At 26.8% G+C, this 24,730-nt stretch overlaps 1 protein-coding gene across 2 annotated transcripts in view; it reads left to right on the top strand.

Moving 5' to 3' along the window:
• The first annotated feature begins 653 nt into the window (after positions 1 to 653).
• Positions 654 to 24,730, top strand: part of LOC100202994 (tyrosine-protein kinase receptor torso) — a 73,107-nt gene continuing 49,030 nt past the window's right edge. Inside the window, exons 1-5 of one of the 2 annotated variants that reach the window (XM_065805937.1) lie at positions 654 to 1,209; positions 10,123 to 10,191; positions 11,120 to 11,182; positions 11,260 to 11,317; positions 14,538 to 14,734. In XM_065805937.1, coding sequence (XP_065662009.1) covers positions 1,042 to 1,209; positions 10,123 to 10,191; positions 11,120 to 11,182; positions 11,260 to 11,317; positions 14,538 to 14,734 — 555 coding nt within the window. In that variant the 5' untranslated portion in view covers positions 654 to 1,041. Of the gene's footprint in view, positions 1,210 to 7,873; positions 8,035 to 10,122; positions 10,192 to 11,119; positions 11,183 to 11,259; positions 11,318 to 14,537; positions 14,735 to 24,730 lie in introns of those variants that run through there. The other variant, XM_065805938.1, reaches the window with a different exon arrangement.

Here is a 24,730-nt window from a genome sequence, read left to right as displayed (position 1 = left end):
AATAAGGTTTTTTAAAAAATATATTTATTTCATTCTTCAAACTCATTAACTTTTCTTATACTTTTTTTTATCAAGTGAACTGGACAGTATAGCTATTAAAACAATTAAAAAGTTTTTGTAATTAACGCTTTGTCATTTTCATGGTTGTATTACATACAAAAAAAAAAAAGTTTAAAATTACTTCAAGGACAGATGATTATATTTTTGCCGTCATCAAATTTATCAAGGTTATCTGAACTATTATTACTGTATAGCTTAGCTCTCCAACGATAAAGCACTACATATAAATCCACGATAATTTCACAAAAATTATTTAATAATCAAATCTACCACTTTGATCAAATCGATCTAAACTATTGAACCAATATAGCAACGGAAACATTAGAAAAAGATTTAATAATCTGAACACTCCATAAAACTCACTGGCAGATTCAGGATTTTTTGTATTTAAGTATAGTATGATAAAAACCTTAAACTTTTGTAATTTCGTTCTTATTTCATATGAGTATAAAAAAAAACTCCAATGTTTTTAGTTTTCACTCTACCCAGACATTATACTGATTTAACTTAAATAACAAATAATCCCAGTTCCGTTCCTTTGATATTATGTAACATTTCTCATTGCATCAATTAACACAATCAACGTGTTATATAACACTATTAAATAGATATTAATAAAATATGTTTAGAAATTATGTTCGTTGGTAATAATGTTTCAAAGTATTTGAGCATATCTCTTAATCAATGTTTTTATTGACAAAATACCAACTAAATTGTTATTTACGGAGAAGTAATCAACCATGAAATACGAAAGAATTAATTTTTAGCTTAAATTATGTAAAAAGCATACTAAGATTTCCTAAATATTACGATAGTGACGTTTTCCTAACTCGATAATGACATCATAGAATGTAATAATAAAAAAAAAACTGACCAGAAACTTAATATTAGATGGTAATAACAAAATATTGATTTATCAAATGTAGTATTGAAGTGTACATCATCTATCTTTTTTTGTATTGTCGTATTGTATGTTAAACTATGGTACAAAAATTCAAAGAAGTTATTAGTTTTACTTTAGTTATTTACGCTTTGCTTTGCATAAAGACTACAGAAACAAACCTAGAAATATGTAAACCGTATTCTTCTCAAATATTTCAACAGTGGTTTATATGGGGTCAGTTATACTCTTATTGTATGCATTTAAAGGTAGGTGTAAATAGAATTCAATAATTCTAAATTGTAATAATTATGATTAGTTTATCATATTAAAATTTTCGGAAAATTGTAATCCTTGCTTTTTATATTTTCATACCATGTTTGTTATTAATAATTACAATTTTTTCATTTAACCATTCCACCAGTGCAGTTGTTTTATATTATAATATAAAGAGAGTGAGAAAAAGAAGTAGTATATAAAAGAGATAAGTTTTAAGATCTACATCGCAATGTATTTAAAAATACATTTTCTTAATATCAAGAAATACACTTTTCACACTGCATTTAAAGTTAAGGTTGCCACGCAACCTTTAGATATTAGGGATTATTAAAATTAAAAATGGTACGCAAGTATATTCAGTTTGACGTACTATAAGTACTCACTTGACATAAAAAAAATGACGTCATAAAGTTATGATGAATATATAGTTATATTGTCAGATTTATATATTATTAAGATGTTACGCTACTATGATGTAGTTATACTTTGTTAATATCTCTGATTATTGATGAATTTATGACAACTTTAGCTGATTTTTAGCAATAAAAAGTATCAGTGATTTATCTAAATCATAAAACTGTTTGAACTATAACGCATAAGCTTTTTTTATAAAACAAAGTAACAATATTTAAAACCAAAAATATATATATATATTTTTGTACTTATAAAAATTTATAAAAGATTACCCAAAATTTATAAAAAATTACCTATAAATTTAAAAAAGTTACGCGTAGCAAATTTGATTGCCATATTTTAGTCTTCAATAGAAATTATCAAAATTTTCCAACTTTTGAAAAAGTTCTAAAGTGTTGTTTTATTGAATATAATAAACTAGCCTTGAATTCAAACAACAAACCAGTTAAGTTTTCTTATATTTCAAATAGTGTCGCACAGCAAGTTAAATCTTTGCTTTGCAATCTTATGAAATCTCGTAAAAAATTGTAAAATCTTATAAAAACCGTGATATAAAAAAAAAAGTTCGAAATGAGATTTGAAGATTAAAAAAACAACTTTTGTTAGTGTTAGATATCTCGGTATGTGAGTATAAAATTTTGGTGAAATTTTTAAAGGCGAGTACTCTTTTTTAATTATAAATAAGTCTAAAAAAAGAAAAAAAAAATTATTGAATTAAAATTATTGTTATTCCAAAGAATGGTATTGGTTAAATTGAAAGTTTTCGTAAATGAGACAAACGAAAAAAAAAAATTGCAACATTCATGCTGAAACCATTCAAATGAAACACTAAAGCAAAACGAGAAAGTGATGCCTCCGTAGCCATTGAAGAAATCATTGATAAGGAATTAGAAGAATTTTAGCCGTCATGGAAGGCGCAAGTTACAATGAAAATTAATACACTGACAAGCGATTGCTATCAGGGCTTTCGAAACCGCCAAAAAATTGAGAACGAATCAAAAATAGAAAATGGCACTCCTATTTCAAACCAAGAAATTACAAAATTTAAAGTTTTGTGCACGCAGCAATTATCTATTTCTGATTCAGCACATTGTATTTCTGCGTAACTATTGATACTCTGGATTGAGAATCAGTTAATTAATCAAAATTGACAAATAAATTAAAATATTAGTCTTAAAGCCAATAAACAAAAAGTCAATCAAAAAACTCTTCAAGAGAGGTGAATAAGGCGCTTAAAATGAATTTTTCGAGCTTTTCTGGCCGCATTAATATTGATGACATCTTTGTAGTTTACCTTTTTAGCCAAATCTTCTTTAATCAAAAGGTCTGTAACGCGATCCTGGTCCATGATTGAACGGAAAAAGTTTTTACAATCTTCAGTTTATTAAACAATTGTTCACCCTTAGCAATTGACACAGGAATAGTGTTAAAAATCTGGAGCATGATGCAAATGTATGAAAAAAGGCGTTCAAGCTTCTTCTCAAAGATTTAATTGAGTAACTTCAGTGGATTTCTTTGGTTGAAAATTGTTTTGCGGGAGTTGTAAAAACGGCAAACTTTTTCAATGAGACCCTTTTTGTTCACATCTCTCGGATAAAGCCGTGCAAGTTAATATGCTTTATTTTGAACAGAAAGATCATCATTAACCAACCAGATGAATGAAAACATACTGCCAACCATCCTACTTGCCTCAAATCATGAATCGATCTGCTGGATCAGACTGCTGGATCTAAACCAACATTAAAATTATTCTCTTCGAATTCTTTTGTTCGGCTGTCGTGGAGATGGGCTGTGTTTGATCTCTCATTGTGAAAGCGCTTCTTTCTTTTAGTAGCGAGTTTAGTTTTGAATCCTAGCGGTTCAGCTACAGCCTCTTGGAAAATTTGCAACCAAGAGCCCTAAATCTCTTTAAGATTTTCCTGCAGCTGCCCAATAAAACGTAGCTCATTTTTTAAACATTTTTCTTAAACTCTTGCTTAGCTTCCATTTTTCATGCCATGAAAATGTTTTCCATGGCATGTTTAAAAGCTGCCGATATTTCTCTCGGTCTCATAGTATGTGGTTTGACTGCGTTGGTACGAGAGCTTCAACTTGTTATAAAAAGTCTGTGCAATGAAATTCCTGTAAATTCAGTAAGGATCTGTAGATTTAGGAAGAATCTTTCATCGGGCAGGACTTGCACTAAAAAATACGTACAAAGATTCAATATATTTCCAAAAAATTCTTTGATCTCAATGGCTGGTTCACTGCGTGCACACCAGCCAAATTTAAACTGTGAACGCTACAGAGAATGCGCAAAGCTTACGAATAATTTTGCCTTAATAAGGCTTGAGCCCCATGGTAAGCACTTTACATATTGAATCCATTATTGTTTCCTTGACCGAAACAGTTTTGAATATCCAAACCTAGCCTTGCAATCACATCAGTGATAAGCTTGGCTATATCGTCTCCTTTCTTCTTTTTGAAAGTTTCAACACACAAGAATCGTTTTTTGATTTGACAGCAATTAGTTTCTTTTTCATAAAGGTGAAAACAAATAACAAAGGTTGTTTGCTCAGTGTGAGATGTATCGGATGCATAATTGACTACGATGGAAAATAAGATACCATTCTGGACTTTTTCGACAACTGCACTGATACTACCACATTCCAATGATACAACCACATTCTCTGATTAACTCATTTTTATACAACGTGAGAGGCAATGTGGACTCGTTTTGGAACCCTCTTGTTGATAGCGTCTTACATCTTTCAAGTAGGATGCAATGAAGGGGTTGTAGCGACCAATAAACTTTGTACCTGCAAGAAAGTTTTTATTTTCTTTCCCATTCACGTGTGTTGTCTCGCCAGCAAACAAAGCTGTATATAATAGTTATAATTAAATTATTACAATAATTATTTAAGTAATCAAAGTTAATATTGAAAAAATTTTGTAACAAATTACCTAGAAAAACTAAATTACTAGAAGCCAAGAAAAGAGTCCCATCAAAAATTCCACGAAGAATTGTCCTCCATTTAGCTGTCTCAGATTTGATTTGCTTCTGGAGCTCTGAATCTATACCAGTGGAGCTGGTAAGACGAATGTATGTTTTTCTCCAATCCATGTAGAATTTTTGCTGCAATAATTGATGCTAGATTGATGCTGCTTCACACGACCTACGAGTTTCTTTTATTGATCCCTAACTCCTCCGTTCCAACTTTGCCATTACAATTTACAATAGCATTGTTTTGTTTAAAACCTGTAATTTTAGCAGGTCAAAGCCAATCATGCTCCATTCAACTTAACTAATTTTTTCCGCAGTTTTTTATTAAAAACTTGTCACCTGTTTTGAATGAAAATGATTTACAGCCTTTAAGCTGTTAAGAGGCATAATATTTTTTCATCAATAAGATTTAAACTATTTGGATTTAATGATAAAGTTGAAAATAATTGTGCTTCTCTGCCGAACATAAGAAAAAATGGTGTAAACTTAGTTGATTTTTGAACACATGTACAAAGACTGAACAAAACTGGTTCTATTAACTCATCTCAGTTATCCTGGGCTTTATTTTAAAATATTGTATTCTAAAATAAAATAAAGTTTTAAAACCATTAACATTATTTAAATAAAGAGAAAAACTAGCCAGTAAAAGGAACTTTTTAGTTTAATTCTAGCATTTTTGAGACCAACACATGCCCCATTAACAGAACCGTGTACATCTTAAAAACCAGCTTTTTTCATGATCAGTTGAAAGAACTTGAAGTTTCTTAGAAGATTTTATTTAGTTCAATTTACAATCTTAAAAAAATATTACATTAAAAATGTATTATTAATGTAATATTAATATAAAATATTTATATTAAAAAAGGGTCATAATATTTTACATACCCTTACGAAGCTAGGTTAACTTTTTTAACGCCTAATTTGACTCCCTAACGCAGCGGTTCTCAACCTTTACATTGCCGCGACCCTTTTTATACAACCCCTATGATATAGCGACAGCAACTGTAAAATTATTTACGCTCATAGGCCTAAGTAACTGTACTTTTGCTATTATTATAATATAAAATAATATATCGCAATATAAATTTCCGCATATACAGGAATTATTTTCATTGTGAAAAACCGAACATAGCTAAAGTTTTATGTTTAATTACAAAACAATATGTAATCACATGTTGTTCAAAATAGATTTGTAATTATATTTAAATTACAAGTAAATGTAAATTATCTTTATGACTTGCATTTATATTTACTTTTCTAAACCACGTATTCACCATATTCATGTTGCATGCTTATGTGAAAATTTGAAAAGTATGACGTACCTCATACTCGCGAGGGTGCCCACCAAGAAGTTGATATATTTAGATCGTGAATTTCTAACACTTTTATTGAAGCCTCTCATATAATTCTCCATCCCCTCAAGAATTCTGTCATATTTATACTTTGAATAATCGGATCTAGTTATATATAGATCTCTTAATTATTTTCTTTCAAGTATGATTGCATTAATTAACCTCCTCATGATTATACTATTCAGTATCAGCCTATTCAATTAGTCCCATTAAGTTTGTCGAGTGATTATGTTCGACAACTACCACTGAAAAAAATTTGTACAATAACATCATGTTTTACATATTAGAATAGAGACAAAAATCCCCATATTTCAATAGTCTACCCCTGGCAAATCGCCATTCAACCCCTGCGCACGCGAACAGCAAACGCAGAACTGTGTGTTAAATTTTTAAACGACTAACTTTTTTAACGCAAAACCGTCGACCCACGCATGCTCTCACATCCTAAAAATAAGATAAAACATAAAAAAAACGTCATCTGCAATGATGACTACGTTTATACTAATACATTAAATAGGTAATCTAATTAATAATATGAATTGCACATTCTAACATCCACTGGAATTATTTGTCCGCTTTCACGACGCTATTTTCCTAATTCGACTTCTTCTGACTTTCACTCTAATTTTTTTCATTCTTCCTAAACTCACTTACTCTTGGTCAGCGAAGCGGGTATTGATGCTCAATAGTGAGCTACACATGTCTTCGCTGTCCCGCGTATGTGGCCTCTATATGGCAATTAGGCTATGTGGCCATATGGCAATTAGGCTATATGGCTATATGGCAAACCACAATACTCATATTCTCGCATCCTATATGTCTAGCTTGCATATTGCTTAAGTGTCATTAATGACAATAAAAACTTTTATCGATGTTTTAATAACAATGGATAACAATGGTAACTATATATTGTTACATTGTGAATTTACAATTGTTACATTATTGTGAATATTACAATTGTAATATTCACAATAATGTAACAATTGTAAAATCACAATAATGTAACAATATATCATTACCATTGTATCAATAGTATAGGTTATACTATATATAGCTCACAATATTTAAAAAGATGAGGTATTTTTTGAGCACTTGTCAGAGAATTGCAAAAAAACTATGATAGCTAATCAGTAACTATGATAGTTAATTAGTACTGCAAGTAACTTCATAAATTGTAATTGTACCTTTTTATTATAAAGCATAACATTTTAATAAATAATATAATATATAGTTTTGCTAGTACTATTATATCTTTTTTGCACAAAAAAAAGAAAAATGTTTTTTTGGCTAAAATGTTTTTAGGTGATATTTATTAAAAGAATTGTTTTCATTCTTCTATTTAGCATACCATTTTACCAGTATTGTTATAAAAGTTCTTTAACTATTTATCATATAATTTCAGTTACTAGTCTACAGTTACTTAATTCATATCTAGTAAAAAATAATTAAAAAAAGATTTAAGGAAAAACAAATATAAAGAAACACTTTTTTTTATAAATTACAGGTACTCTAAAAGTGACAGTTTTATTTTTATTGATTTTTTAATGTAGAACTGTTTTTTGTGATAATAACAATCTTCAACTTATCTATAACTTCTTTAGCTTCTTTAACTTTTCTTCAACTTCATTAGCTTCTTCAACTTATATTCTTTAAGTTATTCTCTAATCCATGTACTTTTATTGATTAAATATATTATTTAATAGAATGAAAGTAATATAATTATCTTAAAAAATATTTTTATTTCATGAATTAAATAACACTGCATTGCTAATTTTGAGTAAATAAGCTGATGTTAAATAAAATTTTGTGTTTTACTTAATTTGCATGGTTTTATTAGTTTTTTTTTTCATTTTTCTTGCTATATTCTTTTCATTTTTATTTTCTGTAATTGCAAATAAATTTGTCAAGATTTATCTCAGATAGCAGAAATAATATTTGTCAATCCAGGGTTGGATGCATCATATTTTGATGTTTGAAAAAGATGAGGTATTTTTTAAGCACTTGTCAGAGGATTGCAATAAAGAAACTATGATAGCTAATCAGTACTGCAAGTAACTTCATAAATTGTAATTATACCTTTTTATTATAAAGCATAACATTTTAATAAATAATATAATAAATGGTTTTACAAGTACTATTTGTATATCCTTTTTGCACAAAAAAAACTTTTTTTGGCTAAAATGTTTTTAGATGATATTTATTAAAAGAATTGTTTTAATTCTTCTATTTAGCATACTATTTTACCAGTATTATTATAAAAGTTCTTAAACTGTTTATTGTATAATTTCAGTTACTGGTCTACAGTTACTTACTTCATATCTAGTAAAAAATAAGTAAAATAAGATCAAAGGAAAAACAAATATATATAAAGAAACACTTTTTTTTTTTATAAATTACAGGTAATCTAAGTAAAAATTACAGGTACATATAGTGACAGTTTTATTTTTGTTAATTTTTTAATGTAGAACTGTTTTTTGAGATAATAACCATCTTCAACTTATCTATAACTTTTTTAGCTTCTTCAACTTTTCTTCAACTTCATTAGCTTCTTTAAGTTATTCTCTAATCCTTGTACTTTTATTGATTAAATATATTATTTAATAGAATGAAAGTAATACAATTATCTAAAAAAATATTTTTATTTCATGAATTAAATAACACTGCATTGCTAAATTTGAGTAAATAAGTTGATGTTAAATAAAATTTTGTGTTTTACTTTATTTGCATGGTTTTATTAGTTTTTTTTTTCATTTTACTTGGGATATTCTTTTCATTTTTATTTTCTGCAATTGCAAACAAATTTGTCAACATTTATCTCAGATAGCAGAAATAATATTGTAGACTCCTCAATTTGAGGAGTCTACAAATTTATAGGCTCATAATTTTTAAATGCCATAAGATTTTATTATGAATTTTAAAACTATTTGATAAATATAGATTTAGTTTAGAATAGCAAAAAAAATATTTTATCAACTTGTTACTCTCACGTTAGTACATTTATAAGATTTTCAATCTTATAAATGTACTAGCTTTATCATTAACTATATCATCAGTATATTTGGCTCTCACTAGTTACTGAATTATGAATAATTAATTTAAAATATAAAAAATCCAAGGTGTTTTAAGCATTAAGGTATCATTTAGTTATTAGATTTTAATCTGAATGAACATTACTAGTAATAATAGTCTATGGTCACACCAAAGGTATAAAAAAAAATTATTTATCATTTAATTTTGGTTTCAAAACAGATCAAAATTTTAAAATAACAAAATTTTGAATTAAAAATTAACTGAATTTTACTAATTAAAAAATTTGCAACAACATTGCTTTTAGCCTCAACAACATTGCTATCTTTGATAACATTGTTGTTATCTTCAACAACATAGTTGTTGTCTTCAAAAATATTGTTGTTATCTTCAACAATATTATTATCTTCAACAATATTATCTTCCAAAAAATAATTGTTATCTTGAACACTATTATCGTTATCTTGAATACTATTGATGTTATCTTCATCAAGATTGTTCTTAGCTTCAACACTATCATTGTTATCTTCAAAAACATCATTGTTATCTTCAACAACATTGTTTTAAAAATGTTAACAAGATACTTATTTATATTATTATCTTCAACAATATTGTACATTATTATTATTTTCAACAACAATGATTATTGTTATTATCTTCAACAGCATTAACAACATTGTTTATTTAAAATTCTAATAATCGGAGGTTGAATCTAGTTTTTGCTGTATGGTGTAATCAAGTGTTTTATTCTGTTGCTTCTGTGTTTTTTTTTAAAGTATCAACTGTTGTATAGAGAAAAAAGAGACTTTTCTTTTGTCCCAATGAAATTACTGGGATAGTGAACTAAATATTTTTCCAAGTGCATTTTAATGAACTAATAATCAGGAATTTATAGTGCTTGGGTGAGTCAGAAATATACTCAAAAATATTAGCAGTTGTCTTTAAAGTCAAAACTAAAAATATCTAATGTTGCTGTTTTTTTTTTACATTAGTAAGAAATCTAATAAAGTTTTAACTATTATAAGTATTGTTATAGTTTATAAATTTGTTAAATTTTATATATTATATATACTTATAATGTTTGTATATACATTTATAATAATTTGTTAAATATTATTTATATTTAGGTTGAAAATGGTCAACAGCCAAGCTCATTATTAGTTGATGAAAATTGTTATAACGAATCTTGTAAAGAGGTGATAATAAATTTTTGTATACTCAAAGTTATTTTTAAATTTTCAACAAACTCTAAAATAAATATAGTAATAATATCTGAAACAATATACATTGATGAAGAGAATGTAAAAATGCTTGAACAATCATTTAAAATTTTCAGATTAGCCTTAAAGAGTTTAAGGACCTTTAGTGAACACAATCTGGTGTTTGGCTCACTATTTGTAAACCATTTAATATTTTATATTGATATTAACATTTCTCTTAATTCTGCAATTTTTTAAATCATTCGATTTAATCTTAAAGTCTTTCTTTATAAGGTAGGCTTTTTAGTTCATTAATTAGTTATAGGTTCTTATTTTGGACTTTTTTAAAGTTCTAATATATCAATTTTTTGAGGTGGTACTAACAAAAATATAATATTTACTATGTCAGAAATTAAGAAAAAGTTCCTATTATTAAATCAAACACTTTTTGTGATTTAACTTTTTATTATTTGTTACTTTGGTTACTTCCTTCATTCTCCTGCATTCTTTTTTCCATTTCTCATTGATATTTTTAATTATAAAAAATATTACTTTTAAATCTAAAATAAATCAACACATATAGGTTTGGTGTGAAGTTTTTATTTTCTATTACAGTTTTAAATTATGTTTAAAAATCTTTTTCAAAATAATTTGAAAAATTCTTGTTATATATTATTAAATAAAATTATATAAAGTATATTTTCAATAAATTTATACTAATTTTTAATCCCATTAAACAAAAAAAAAATAACCCAAAAAAACCTAAACTATATATATTTTTTAGATCATGAAATTTACCATTTGTTAATAAATTTAAATGTTTAACTGTGTATTTTATATAAATTTTATTATCAAAATTGTATACATAATATTTTGAATATTACAGAATATTTTGAACATTAATTTTTATTAATTTTGTTTTTAGTGTATGACAGTGTGCAATCTCTCACTCCCTTTTAATCTTACAAATTGCCTTTCAATTTGTACAGTAAGTTTAACAAATTTGTTTAAATATTTTTTTGTTTTTTAAAGTATGAATTAAAATTTGAAATTTTGTGTTTCCAGACAACATCTTGCAAATTTGGATGTCTATTCTACAGTTATATTACAGAAAATACTAAAGGTATTTTAAAAACTACATAAACAGTTATCTATAATTAGTTATATACATTAGGGGTATTCAGAAAAAAAAATGAATTCAAAAATTTTTAAATTTAAAAAACGGAACCCTCTAGATTTGAAGCAAATATGTTTAAACTAACACCCAAAAAATTTGAGCACCATTAAATCACTCAGAAGAAAAAGAAACTCAAAATGACTTAAAACAACTTATTTCAAGGGTATTAAAGGGAAGACTAACAAATATTTTTAATAAAATTTTTTTCCTCGAATAATAAATATCTGAATTTTATTAAATAAATATCTGGATTTTTGATTAAAATTTTTTTCTCTCCCCTAAAAGAAGCACAATTTTAAATTTTTACCTTTTAAATGAAAAATTGGTTATCACACAGTACAGCATTTTTATTTAGATTCATAATAAGGTTTACAAATGTATATATTCAGAATCAGATTAAAATGACTCATTTTATGTATGTTCAATATAACTAATGTTTTAGATAGAATAAAATAATATGCTCTTTAGTTATCATTAGAATTTTACTCATCAAAAACAATTTATTTTTAATATTTAACAAGATTTTCTAGAAGCAATGCTCGATTAAACCGTGCACATGGGTGCAACTGTGCCCAGCCCCAAAAAAATAGCGTCTCGGTAGAGGTCCCTAATTTTTTAAATATGTACGCCAATGCAGTTATGGGTTTGTTGGGGCTTCTATATCACTATTGCAAATGCTTAAAATTGTATAAAGTGTCCAGCTTTTTAATACATAAAATAACATGACTGAGTGGGATAAGAAGTTTCATATGTTAATCTGTTTTTGTAGTTGGCTTTACCTTTCAGATTAAATAGATTATGTTGATAATATGTTTTTTTAGTTGGCTTTTTGGCTTCCAGTTTTTCTTTCATCATATGTTTATTTTTACTTTTTCACTTTAATGTAATGTACATAGTTTTTTTTTTAGGTTAATAAAAAAGCTAAAAGAGCATAACTTACGTTATGAACATAATATAAGTTATGTTATGAGCTTAAATAAAAATGCTTAAGAAACTTTTTAAATGAAAAAGTAAAACAACCAAAAAAAATATCTGCACAGTTATTTTTCTTTTTTTTTTTCGTATCATAGACAAATTTAAAATGTGCTTGAAACATAAGCTTTTTACTTACAAGTTTGCAGAGAGAAAGATTGGTTTTCTAACCATTTCTGACCATGACTGTTCCTGTCTTTGTTGTTGTTTGTGTCTTTGTTCCTGTCTTTGATGCCATTTCCTTGTGTACTATTTAACCATCAGACTTGTCCAGTTGTCCGAGTTCATAGCAAATGAGCAAGTTTTTTTAAAAATGCCAAGAGTTAAGAATGATTTCCGTTAATAAATGTTAAATGGTCGCTTAAATTCTCTTTGAACTTAAATGACCAATTTAATGAACAACAATTTAAAGAACTCTGTTACAAAATATAAATTTTGAAGATGTCGTAATTGACTTTGCCAATATGAAAGCAAGAAAATTTTTTTATGAATAAAAAATGTAATTTCATGTTTTGCTGCATTCATTTTTATTTTAAGGAATAAGGCCCCCAAATAATGTTTGCATCAGGCCCCCAAGACCCTTAAGCTGGCCTTGCCTAGAATTATTAACTTTTATAATTTAATTAAAATATTATTTTATTGTTGTAACAATCAACATACTGCTGCATCATATTAACAACTCTCTTTTCAGATGGTCATTAGGGGTGTTACAATCTTTTTTCATCTGCTAACAACATTTTTTTGTTTTTTTGTTTTTATAATTCACCTTCCCAAAGCCGAGAAGGCCACTACAGATGAGGAGGGTACTTGTGGTTATCACCCTCCCTCAACTCTATAACTCCGAAACACGAACCTTGACGAACAAGGCCGCTGCGCGGAGAAACAAGTTGAGCGCGGTACTACCAGGGACATGGTGGGAATCGAACTCGGAACCTCTTATGAAGCGAGCGCTCTACCACTACACCACTACCACATGTCAATACTATTTCAAAATATGAATATTGAATTAGCACAAAGTTGATTTAAAATAAATAAACATTCACTAAATGATGAAAAAACAAAATGGCCACTCTTTCATCAAACTTCTGAAACAAAAATACAACCTCTTGATTTGCATTTACTTTTTATTGATAAATTTCAAATAAAAAGAGAACTAGTACAAACTTTTTAAGTATCTATGTTGATATATGTTGATGCAAATCTCAGTTGGAAATACAACATTGAATTCTTATGTATTAAAGTTGCTAAAAGTATAAGAATCTTGTATGAAGTTAAAATCTTTAAGCGAATGTCATCTAACTCAGTTATATTTCTCATTTATTCATTGTCATTTAAACTATGCAAATATTACTTGGTTTCATGACAATAAATCTAAAATGGAATTTTTTTGTTGTCTTCAGAAGCATGTTGCTCGTCTTATCAATTTTAAAGACAGATTTACTCATGCCAACCTTGTTTATTTGAAATAAAAATTCTTAATATATATCAGCTCAATGTTTTTTATATACTTTTTGTTTAAATGTAAAACTTGTTTCCGCACGCAGCGGCCTTGTTTGTCAAGGTTCGTGTTTTGGAGTTATAGAGTTGAGAGAGGGTTATAACCACTATTAAGTAGCCTCCTCATCTGTAGTGACCTCCTTGGCCTTGAGGAGGTAAATAACAAAACAAAAAAAAACAAAAAAACTCAAAAATTATATATATATATATATATATATATATATATATATATATATATATATATATATATATATGTATATATATATATATATATATATATATATATATATATATATATATATATATATATATATATATATATAAATATATATATATATATATATATATATATGCAGAGCATGCAAAGATGCTATGACAGCTGTTATTGTTTTAAATTGTCAGTTTTACCAATTTTTTATTACGGTGACCTACTCACTTTATTTATGTAAGAATGCAATACTAAATTTTATTCAAAGATATTACGCTATCCTGCGTTAAAAAGGTTAAAATTGTTATTTCAACACAATTATTTCAACGAAAAAAAATTATGTTTTTATTACTTTTTTATGAAATTTATTTTTTCTGAATAATTTTTTTGTAGAATCAATTGATAATATAAAAAAATATTATTCTTTAATATAAAAAGTGTTATTTTCTTTGTTTAATTTTGTTGGCTTTTATTTTATTTTTTTATTAGAAAACTTTCAAATAAATGAACAAAACAGCCCTTACATCAATTCAACTTTTCAAGTAACTCCAATTGAAAATAATGAGCTGAATATTACTTTTGCGTGGCCAACTATTTTGACAATTATTTCCTCTATTCAAAGTGTATATTTGGTTACTATTACTGTAGCAACAACAAGCTTTTCTAACACAGGTGTACTAGGTTTAGTAAGTTAATTACTTCTTATATACATTTTTTTATATACATTTTTTTATATACATTTTTTTGCTCTTTCAAGCTTAGCAGTTGTATATTAAGTTAAACAAGAATGAACGGTAAAAGTTGTTAAAATCTGAAAATTTAACAAGTTTTATTTTGTTTATCATCTCGTTTGCACTAAAATATTTAGATTTATTAGTTTTATATGTTAAATTTTGTTCCTATTAACAACCAGTATATTGTAGTTATAAAGTTTTATAAATTTTTGCTGTTAAAGTGCTGCTTAAATTTAAAAAAGAAATTTTTATTTTTTAAATTGAAAAAAAAAAGAAAGAAATACTACCTTTTTTAACAAACCTTTTTTAAAAAAATACTTTAATAAGTTACACATTGTTTACTTTTAACTAACTTAAGTATTTAATATAATGACTCATTTCATTGCTTAAAAAATGCAGCGCTTTTAACAAAATATGCACATTTGAAATAAATCAATATAAAATATATAAGCTTATATAAAATATCATAATGAACATTTTAAGTTTATATCTACATTGAGTTTATATATATATATATATATATATATATATATAATATATATATATATATATATATATATATATATATATATATATATGTATATATATGTAATATATTATATTTTTCTTATAGACCTTGATATATCAAGGTCTATAAGAAAAAAGTAATTTATTACCATTTTTAATAGACAAAAGATTGTTTGGTGAAAGTGCAAAAATGTTCTTATATTGGTCAATTAAAAAAAAAAATTAATACATTTGTAATACTTCATTCTAAAACAGTTATTAATACATTCTAATTTAATTCTTATAGCCATCAGAATAACTAAACAATAGATTTTTAAGTTCTTTTTTTTTTTAATTACAAATTCACTCTCAACAAGGCTGAAAGCAACCACTATTTAATTTGGCATTTAACAGAAAACAAGAGAGTTATTAAACAAGAATGCAGTTAAGAGAAGACTTAAAAAAACTGCATGGTTCACCCAAACATGCAGAAGAGAGAAAAAAGATTTGATGTTTGAGGAAAAAAACTAGATAAATAATAGTTTTTTAGGCGTGAAGTAACTAGTCAAAGTAAAAGGATGCAAGTTTGAGTTTTAGTTGATGAAACAAGATTTAATAGTTTGTTTAAGAAGCAAGTTTTATATTACTAGCAGTAGTAGCTCTGAGTCTTTAATTATAAACTATAAAATATCAAAGTGTTGTTGTTGTTGGACATACCCAAAACATCAAATAGAAGCTTTTTAATTTAAATATAGTTGAAAAAAAAGTTTTACTATTATTTTATAACTGTTGAAACCAAACCACAGCAAAAACTAAACAAATTATGCATGGTTATTTATCTGACACAGGTGGAAAAAAATTAAAAACCGGAAAACATAGTGCTTTAGTTTCATAATTTTGCAATTATTTAAAAAATATTTTTAATATTTTGATGAAGGTTAAACTAACTGATGAGTTGTATAACTTTTAGAAACTTACAATTAGAAACTTACATTGACGTTATTTTATTTTATTATAAAGAATTTTAATTATTAAGTACTTTCTTTTATTGATTTAAAAAAAATCAAAGCAATTACTTCAGTTAGAAAAATTTTTGGACTTCCTTTTATACATAGACCTTTAGTAAAATTTGCATCATTGTTTAACTATCATCAGGAGGCAAAATTAATAAGTAGCAACAAGTCTTTTGACTAACTTGCATTTTGAATTACAAATTAGGAAAAAAAAGTTTCAAATATGAAAAATTAAACACATACTTCCCTATCAACATAAACCCTTTTTACTTTGTATTATTTTAAATTTTTGTATTATTAAACATAAAAATATAGCTGTTGCTTAGTTCAAAAAGTTGCTTAATTAGTAAGTTTATATAGCACTTCAAAGAAAAAGTTAGTCCATCGGAGAAAAATATTAGAAAAAAATATCATTTCTTTTTAAGTTAGACGATCAAATATTTTATTAATGGTTTAAAATTTTTGGTATTACAATATCCTTTGAATACAAGAAATTAGGACAGAGAGTTGCAAGAAGAAGCTGTTTATAATTGCATTGATAAAAGCTTGTGTTTTTTTCTTGGTTGTCTTGGATAATCAAGCATTTGTGGCAAAAAAATGGAATGTCTTTATCCAGATTTTATACTTATTAAGTATAAATTTTAATGTAAATTATTTTATTAATTAAATTTTTATGTAAATTAAATTATTTATCCCTTATGAGAGTTATGAGAATTATTTTGTTTTCAAAGGGTCTTACTTCTTAAATGATTTTTCTGCCCTTTTCACACAATCATTACGTTTTTTTAGTACTAAAAATTCTAACTTTGACTTGAAGAAAAAAAATTTTTTTTATTGTTTTAATAAAAGCAGTTACTGATTTTTCTTTAGATATTATGAATTGTGAAATCATGCTATGATTACTTTACAAAAGATTTTTATTCCTGTGGTTTTCTGTCTCAAAGAAAGTCTTTGAATATCATTAGAACATTCAGTTGTATAACCTCTGCTACTGAAATTAATAAAAAATTTTAATTTTGTTGTTGTGCAGTGTGTAACAAAACATGTTTTTGATATAACTATTAATTAAACAGTTGTGCAAGCAAGTAATAATATTTTTTATTGTTTGAATCTTATTTAAGCATTAAAGTATGTTGTCTCTTTACTTAGAAATATTGTTTATCAACACCTGTAAATATGCTTTGAACAAGCCTAAAAATTGCAATTTCATATCTTTTTAAAGCGGTTATCACTGTTCCTTTGCTAACTTTGCACTGTTCCATCTGTGTACTGAGTTTAACACATTGTTCGATGATAAAACTTTGATTCATTGATTGACAACACAACGGTAATAAAGTGTTATAAAGCAACAGTCTTTTTGTTTCCTTGTTTTAATCTTTAGTTCCTTAAAAAATAGTTGCAGAAATTCAGTGTTTTTTTTATACTATTTAGAATGACCACATATTTTATTTGATTAAAGGCGCTATTAGACTTATTATTGCCAAACTAAACCCTTTGTGAGTTAAATGAGTTTGACCTGATGGACAAAGGCTCCTAAAAGGTCATAAGGCATTGGTAAAAAGCAGTTACAAAGCAAAATAGTAGACAAAATCTAAATGGTTTAGTTTAGCTTATCACACAGAATCATTTATAGGTAGTAAACAAGTTTTTTAACGAGTTTGTTATAAATACTTGTGAACAGTGTTTTAAACAAAGTCCAAATATAATAAAAGTATAATTTCAAAAAACATAGTAGCTACCTTTCTTAAAACAACTATTTTAAGACATATTTGTCAAAACATTATTTAGCATTGTACAGTTATTACAATAAGGTTTTTGAGTCTTAGTAAGTAACTATAAAGTTTATTTGTAGTTAAAAGTTATTTATTAAATTGTAAAAAAAAATTTACACTGCAACATGTTTTAAAAAAGAATTTTTGCAAGATAGTGTTAGTATGTGGTCTTGTATTTTTATCTTTTATGGTAATATATGGTCTTGAATTTTGTCTTCAGAAGTTTTGTGTTTAAGAAATTATAACCTATATGTATTATACCTTTCGTCTGCTGAGTATTTTCTAAATATAATTTTTTTAATTTGCAAAAATCAATCAGAAAAAAAATCCAGCTTTAAGTTGTTTGAGTTGTTTAATGATATATTTATTAAAATACACTCAATCCTATCAAAACTAAAACAAATGGGGAGGGGGTATAGTTTTTTGGACTTACCCAGAAAATTTCCTGTACACGCCCCTTTAAAGTACACCGAAAATGACAATAACAAAAAAATTAAAAATGAAGCTTGCAATGAAATGTATCATTTAAATTATACTTGGGTAAAACATAAAAGAAGATAATCAAATATACATAAATCTTTACAACATTTTTGTATTTTATTTACAAATGCAAAAGCTTAATTTACAAAAACAATATTAATAAATACAAAAATTATTATTTTTTTAAAGTTACAATTACAAAACTTGCGAAAATTTTGTATTAGTAAATTAAAAAAAAATTAAAATAATTTTTGCATTTAAATACATTTTTTTAAATTTTAATACCTGGTATACTAGATATTAAAATGTGCCATTTAAGAGGCAAAGTCTCACTTTGCCTTTAAAATGCCTTTGTTACTTATTTAAATTAGTTCTAGTAAAGTCTTAAATTAATATCCTTAACATTGAAAATAACATTAACATAAGTTTTTTTACTTATTGCCAAAGACATTTTAAAGCCTCAAATAACAAAGCAATTTTAAATCATATTAAATTTATTTAAAATTTACACAAAAATTTATTGCATGAAAAAAATTATAGTACAAAATTAGATGAGTAAAATTTCTACTCTGTGGAACTTTAATTTGCAATGACTTTTTATTCAGTATATATATTATTATTATTATCTGCACCTAAATTCCCAATATTGCTGTGTAAATTATTTTTCCTGGCTAACATCCTGCTTCTTGGAGCAGAAATCACAAATCCATTACCAAACTCAGCGTTAGTCCTAACTTTCTTAATCTTAGAAACCAAATTTAAATTTTCTTGATCTGTAAAAAAATAATTTTCACTAGCAAATTCCTTGGATTTTCATTTCAACTTACAATCAACATTAGTAGAACTAGATTTGTATTTAGTAACTCCCAAAAGATAGATTGAGAGTATCTTAAAATATGGTCACAAGATGGAAGCTGTCTTTAAGGTAAATCCCTAAGTGGGTACTTGAATAGATAAATATAACACAACTTTTCTGTATTTTATTTTTTTCTTCTGTCCCATTGTTTTCATTTTTAGCTTTTCTGCCAAATTATCTATATGGACTTTGAAATAATCAGTTAGGAACTATTTAACTTCCTACAATGAATGACAAGTTTAGACCAGGAGCATTAAAGCAGTTGTGATCTTACTCTTCATTGCAACCTGCTTTGCACAAGGTAGATTAAATTTTTTATGTAAAAAATAAATCTTCAGGAAAAATCAGTAAGTAAAAAAATTTCATTATAAATAGAGATAATGAAGCCATGGAAACCATGGAGCAGAAAACCATGCATTAGTCCATGAATTTGAACACTTCATGAAACTGACAGTTTATATGGCTGCAAAACTCCATTCATGGACTATAACAGCAAGTAGTATTCATTTCCTTACAGTAAGGAAGAAAAATATGAAAGTGTTATCTAGCAGAAAAACGGAAATCAAGAGTGATTTTGCAAATTCATTAGATCAAGGGGGTATTTCTACAACTGAAAATGTAGCTAGAAGTCTTCTGTACAGTGACAAATGTAGAAAACTGATTACTAACTACATTTCAAATCAACATGACGGAATATAAGCTGAGGAGAATGGTCTCTTGTTGTCTACTATTATTTGTGCTATGTCATCTAGTCAGAAAATTAGCAAAAAGAAATAGACTCTTTTTTTTAATTTTAATTAGGTGCCCCTAGAAATCCTTTCAGTCTTATCACAGAGCACCGCGGATGAGCATTTAATAGAAAGTTTGTGTCTCCTTCCTAACCGATGTCGCAAAACTTGCCCAGAGGGGTTTGAACTGCAGATCCTTTATTTCTGAGGCAAGTGCGCTACCACTGCACCATGACTGCTCTAGCCGTAGCTTTTGTAAGTTAATTAACATTCTTCTTCTATAAGAAGTATGTTAATTAACATTGTCCTGAGTTAGCTTGATACTGGTTATTCATAAGCTAATGGGCATACTTGGGAGCTAATTAAGTTAAACAATAACACAGGCTTTAAATCATGAAGTAAGAACAGCATGGAGGCAAACAACAAACAATTTAGAACATTCAGATAAAAATTATCAAGGAAATAAATTAATTGCAGAACTTAAAAAAATATTTTATCATCCTTGTGGTATTTTCTGACTCTCTGGATACCGAGCAAAGCAACAAAGGTTTAACACAATACAAATCATGGTGAGATATGATATAGTAAAAAAAATGTTTTAAAGTTTATGAAAATGAATTTGGTTAAGTAAAATGATGGTTATGTAAAATGATGATTATGTAAAATGATGGCTATGTAAAATGATGGTTATGTAAAGTATAAAAAAAAGATTAAGAGTTTTATTAGTTTATTAGAAATTTACATATTTAAATTTTTATAACCACAAATAGTTAAAAAAACCAGGTAATTAGTAAAAATATGTGGCATACCAAATTCACCATTTCAGTCCTAGAAAAAAACCAGTAACGTTATTGTAGGTGAAATGTTATTATTGATTTAAAGGCTATATTATGTAGCCTTTATTATATATATATATATATATATATATATATATATATATATATATATATATATATATATATATATATATATATATATATATATATATATATATATACATATATATATCTATATATATATATACATATATATATATATATATATATATATATATATATATATATATATATATATATATATATATATTGTACACCCAGATCAAGGGTGCCACAAGTCAAAAATTATAGATATTGAGTTATGAATGTCATTTGATAGTATGTTATGTGTCGTACATGGTGACGAAATACCACAAGTCTAAAACGAATGTTTACAAAGTGACAGATACAATTGGCACTCTTAGTTGGAAAAAATATTAAAAACTTAAAACTTCAACCCTGATTTTCTCAGTTTGACACTTTTTGACTTGTGGCACTTTTGATCTGGGTGTATGATATAATTGTAAATATTACATATATATTATATATATTATTTTGCCAAACCCTCATCTCTCCCTCTCTCTCTCTCTCTCTCTCTCTCTCTCTCTCTCTCTCTCTCTCTCTCTCTCTCTCTCTCTCTCTCTCTTTCTTTCTCTAACATTTTAGTTATTATTTTCTTACTTCATTTCAAATATTTTGATAAAAAAGTTTTACATAAAAAAAAAACACTATAATGTATATATAAAATTTTGACTAAAATGTTAGAGAGAGAGAGAGAGAGAGAGAGAGAGAGAGAGAGAGAGAGAGAGAGAGAGAGAGAGAGAGAGAGAGAGAGAAGAGAGATTAGAGTTTGCCAAAATAAAATAAAATAAAAAGAATTGAATATAAAGATTTGCTTTTTTATACTAAAATATTGTCCAAAAAAAAAAATCGAATGTAAAGACGAGAGGGATGGTAAACATTTTGTATCAACTCTAAACTTTTAAGATGCTTTTTTATCATCAAAAATACATTTTACTTTTAAAATATAAACTAATTATTACAAATAATTCAGTGCAATCTGGTGCGGTGTTAAGATAATTGAAAAAAAAATTAGCTTTTAAATTTAGCTAAATTAGAAAAAAGTCGCTTTTTATTAAGATTATCAACAAGTTTTCTACGGTTTTCAACCACTTCTAAAATTTCGTTTTGCCCTGCCTCATCCTAAAATTATCCAAACATTTAGTATGTGTAACATGTAACAAAATATATCAAAATATTTCAATTGTTTTACCTTTGTATGTATCTGAAGATAATTCGAATATAACTTGATTTGTCGCTCAGCAACATCGTTGGTAATTTTGACTGTTTTAAAAATAGATTTCATCCCTAAATAATTTCCATCTGCCTCCCATTCTGAAGGAAAAAGTTTAAACAATTTACAATTACTATTTAAGTTATGAAAGGGCAACCAAAATCATTTTCCTATATATGACAAAAGCTTTGAGTTCTCTTGAATAGATTAAAAGATTTTTAATTTTACTATATTGGAATCAAGTAAATATTTTTTAAAGATAAACATTTTTGGTGCATAGAATAAATGAGATTGAGAGTTTATTTTTGAGGACAAATTGTAAACATCTTGGTATAAAATTGTAAGATTTTCCTAACAGCACTTCTAGCAAGTAACAAGTTATATATTATTTACAAGATAAAATAAGTCATAAAGTTTACAATTTCGCAGAAAATATCAAAAAATTGAGCATGTTTTGTTTAGAAAAATCATTGTTTAATAATAATGATGATTTCGGGGCAGTTTTTAACATTATGAATGTGGCACTATTGATTCTTTTTTTAGATTTTTTGCACTAATAAAATTTAATTATTATGACATATTCTGATGACATAAAGATAAAAATGGTTCAAAACTATAAGAAAAACAGAGAAAGAGAATTTAAAGAGGAAGATATTACCAATGCTATGCTTTAATTTGTAAATGGGTTTATGAGGCAGAACCAAGCTGTTAATACTTATATTATATAAAGGGTTTACAATGAAGTACAGTTTTAATCAGCACAATGTAAATCAATTTTTTGACAACAATGAAAAGATTTTAAAAAAGCATAGTTTTACTCCTGATAGAATTTATAATATTGATGAAACCAACATAATGACAGTACTACAATCGCCCAATTTTATAGCATCATGAGGAATAAAACAAATGGGACAATGTATGTCTGCCAATGACAATGTGGGGAGCTAATTACAATGTGCGGTAAAGGCATCAGAAATTTCATTCCACCTGTGTTTATATTTCCCAGAGCAAGGATTCATGATAACATGAAAGAGTAGGGCCTCCTGGTTGCATAGGATACACAAACAGTCAACAAGTGGCTGGCTGACAGTGAAATAGTTTTTAAAAGTTTTAGAACATAAAAAAATTAGTTAAATGTTCAAAAAATGATTCAGTTTTACTCTTAATGAACAATCGTGTTAGTTTTAACATTTCTTCCCATTGCACTCATCATATGCAACCTTTAGATGTGGCAGTTAATGGTCCTTTTAAGCAAAAGTTGTCTACGTTTCAAAATGATTGGCTTCTATCCAATCTGGGGAAAATAATAACAATACATGATTTAGTTTGCATATTGACACCAGCATAAACATATATTGCCAGAAATATTATTTCTGGTTTTTCCAGACCTGGAATATATCCTTTTTCTCAAAACAAAAATTCTTTCCAATGTCCTGAAATTAAACCGCGCAAAAACACCTGAATCCATAAGACCATTTCCAAAAGCTATACCTTGCAAAAAAACAAACAAATAAAGGCAGAAAAAGTGGCAAATCAAAGATTCTCACTGACACTCCAGAGAGGGAAGAACTTAAAAAACATTGTTTTGACTTTTTACAGAGAAAAAGGTGGGTTTTTTTTGTTTTTTTGTTTATATAATTCACCTCCCCAAGGCTTAGAAGGCCACTACAGATGAGGAGGCTACTTGTGGTTATAACCCTCTCTCAATTCTATAACTCCGAAACAAGAACCTTGATAAACAAGGCTGCTGCGTGGAAAAACAAGTTGAACGTGGTACTACCAGGGACGTGGTGGGAATCGATTAAAATGAATCAGTTAAAATTAAATAAAATATTGATTTATAAAAAAACGTTCAAAGAATGTTCAAAGCTGCCCCCTTTTCCCCTACTTGTTTTTTTAAAAACACACAAGTTTCTTTTAGGTCTTGAAAATGCTTTCACTTTAAGGAAAGCATTTTCAAGATCTAGAGACCTATTTAGGTTTTTGAGTGGCCGAATAGATTTCTTCTCTAAACATTTTTTTGAAAATTTCTGAAATCTATATTAAAATCAGTTTTTGTATCTTTGTTAAAGATCCCAAAATGCTCCCAGGGTCAATTTAAAAATATGATAGCTACAAGCTAGCCAAAGTAAAGTTTTCATTAAATTGCATTTCTTTAGAAGTGTTGCAGCTCCATTCTTTATTCCTGTGCTACGAGCAATTTTGTCAAAAACCTGGGCAGCAGTGTTTGTTTTGAGATCCCATTTCTCTAAGTCTTCTAAAACTCCCTTGCAGATATTAAGTCCTTTACCAGACTGTGCATGTTTCATTGACAATATTTTTCTTTCAACACAATTAGAAAAACCACTCACTAAAACAGGTAAATATTCAAACTTTAGCCAGAGATTTGTTTCAAAAGTTTTGCATCCCAGTGAAGTGTCAAATAATCTAATTTAATTTTTTTATTTTTATTTGATTATGATTTTCTTTGCCATTATTTGCCTTCTTGATCTTCTTAAGGTAAT

The sequence above is a fragment of the Hydra vulgaris genome, chromosome 09, assembly GCF_038396675.1.
Source record: "Hydra vulgaris chromosome 09, alternate assembly HydraT2T_AEP".
NCBI classification, from domain to species: domain Eukaryota; kingdom Metazoa; phylum Cnidaria; class Hydrozoa; order Anthoathecata; family Hydridae; genus Hydra; species Hydra vulgaris.
The sequence above is the reverse complement of the archived record's forward strand: the minus strand, read 5'-3'. Positions and strand labels throughout refer to the sequence as shown.